This window comes from Anopheles aquasalis, chromosome 2 (genome assembly GCF_943734665.1).
Source record: "Anopheles aquasalis chromosome 2, idAnoAquaMG_Q_19, whole genome shotgun sequence".
Classification (NCBI taxonomy): Eukaryota; Metazoa; Arthropoda; class Insecta; order Diptera; family Culicidae; genus Anopheles; species Anopheles aquasalis.
The window spans coordinates 52,453,147-52,455,646 of NC_064877.1; the positions used below are offsets into that span (position 1 = coordinate 52,453,147).

The 2,500-nt window shown below is 40.5% G+C and overlaps 1 protein-coding gene across 1 annotated transcript in view; it reads right to left on the reverse strand.

The window, feature by feature from the left end:
• The window catches only part of LOC126569196 (roundabout homolog 2-like), a 33,865-nt gene that overhangs the window by 11,508 nt on the left and 19,857 nt on the right, over positions 1 to 2,500 (reverse strand). The window contains exon 3 of the mRNA XM_050226125.1: positions 263 to 456. Within this exon, the coding sequence (XP_050082082.1) occupies positions 263 to 456 (194 nt within the window). The remainder of the gene's footprint in view (positions 1 to 262; positions 457 to 2,500) is intronic.

The window sequence follows — 2,500 nt, forward strand, 5'->3', positions numbered from 1 at the left end:
AGGTTTCATATTTGCAAACGTATGAAAGCAGAAAGCAGAGATAGAAGTGGCGGAAAAGTGGATGAGGAACATCCGGGAAATACGTTTCGCCCGAGAGTGTGCATCGTTCAATGTCACGTTTCCGATTCATACGAAGGATATGCTGCGCCAGGTCATGTAAATTGTTCCAGGAGACGAGAAATTAAAAATTCAAATAAACAATGCACGAAGACTATGCCGCAAAGCCGGTGTGTCGGGAGTGTAACGAGTTCGCTGTTCTTACCTTTAGAAAAAATAAACCTCCGGCGGGGAGAAGCATTTTGTGCGAGCCCTGCTCGGCTTTAATCGGCTCACCATCCTTGTACCACGTGATGGTTGGAGTTGGAATGCCTTCTGCCTTGCAGTTTAACGTAGCTGGTTCATGACGGGGAACAATCACGTCCAAAGGATGCTCCATGATTTTGGGATACTCGAGCGCTGGAAAAGAAAACAGATTTAGAGTATAATTTAACATTCGCCCATATGACATGATTGCGTAGCTTCATCAACAGAATGCTGGCCGCTTTGTACACATATTATTTCATTTGTTTAGCAAGCGATTAAATTTCTGTTGAAAGAATGACAAATTTGCTAATGTTTTTAGATTCCACAACGGCCTTTCAGCGTGAAACAAAACAAATGGGATTTACCAAACATATTAAGTAGCAGCCATGCTCTACATTCCCGTTATATAAACATTTTTCGAGCTAAATTGATATTCTAGAAAAAGTTGTAACGATGACCATGGAGAAAAAAATAATTCAAATCTGATCACGTCTTTCGAATCTTTAGTCTTGGGTCCAATTTCGTTCAATTAGCATTCACGGGGGTTTCATTATGCACCAGACCTAGCCTGGTCTCTAGTACGGTGCATAACATCACACTGAATACGTAATTAAGACTCACACCCTAGAGCCGCTAGATGGTTAGGAATGTGAAAATTAAAGGATAATGTTTTCATATTCATGGTCGGCATTGCTTCTAGTATGTTGTAAATAGTGTCAATACTCTTAAGTACACAGAATCAGTCAACTCTTAGCCACACCGATGAAGGTGTATGGGAGGTTCATGGTTTTCGGATCTTATGTGAAATCAGTTATTGGTAGAATGAAAGTTATGTCCATTCACCCACCGACATCATTGGCAATCGTGTAGGTACACGCTGAGTTGCGTGAGCAGTTTCCACCAACTGAACTAAACAAAGTCTATCACACTCCCTGAAACGGATTACACATTGGAAGGCAAAGTTATTGAAAGTAAATAACTGCGTACGTTTGCTAGTGCGCATCGGTACAACAAGTTTATCGTTAGGACTTCCGCGTATGCTGTACAAAATTCCTTTGCTTCTCGCAACCCGCCACCGTGGGCATCCACCATTTCATCAAAACTCGATGGTTCGATGGAAGTTTAAATAAGTTATCACAAGAATGCAATTGTTGTGAAAGTTGGTACTATTCGCGTTCGCACAACAATTGTCGTCCGCGCATAGCGGTTTAACAAGACCGCAAAGTGAAATTCGCTCATCCCACATATCTAATCCGAGCAGCATCACCCACCACTCGACATGCTCGGCACACTTTGCTAAGTTTACGAAAATAGATCTAATGCACAAAAGCGTGCCTTCATTTACATCTTGCAGCCAACAGAAAGCATCGAAACCACAAATACATTGCAGCGACACATGCTATCACAGGCGCCATATTAAACGCGACAAACTTCTATTTGAAATTGCATTGTAATTAACAATAATAATAAACTAAACTTTCGCCATATTTAATCCACATGCTGTGTAAATCACATTCATTCTCACAACCTGGATAGATTTACCAGTATGCCGCCTGATATGCATGCATTTGGCAGCCCACTAGTTTCTGTTGTCAGCGAGAAGGCTACGGAAATGCTGGCGATGGTACTACCGTTGGCCCCAAATGCTTTCCTCCAGTGCCAGATGCGTTGAGGTTGCCGCGAATATACAGTCACTAGGTGCTTAAGCGGAAATGGAATACGTCGCAACGGGGCACGTTCGTAGGAAATTTATTATGACTCGAATCTGAAAGGAGTGGCAAACAAAGCGTAAGAAGCTCGTTTACCTCGTGCGATTTTATATGAAACAAATATTTATTCTGTGAAGCATGCTCCCACTTAACATGTAATTTCTATTTAAATGCAAAATTGATATGTTTACCGAATGCATTCAGCCAGAAGGAATCCTCTGCTGACCACGAAATCGAATGCTTTCTTTGCCATACAACCATGTTTTGGTAAGCAGTAAAATTTTAAATTCATCGATGATATTTGTAGTTTTACATTTTCCTTGACATGCCCTAAATAATGAGTGAATTAATTTCCTGTGTCGATGGAACAGATTAAGTACTTCCGTATTCTTTCCGGTTATTAAAAATATTATTTAATGATTTTATTGTAAATATTATGGTAAGGAAGATCAACATAGATGGAACGGTTCATGAACTATTCCTAACAT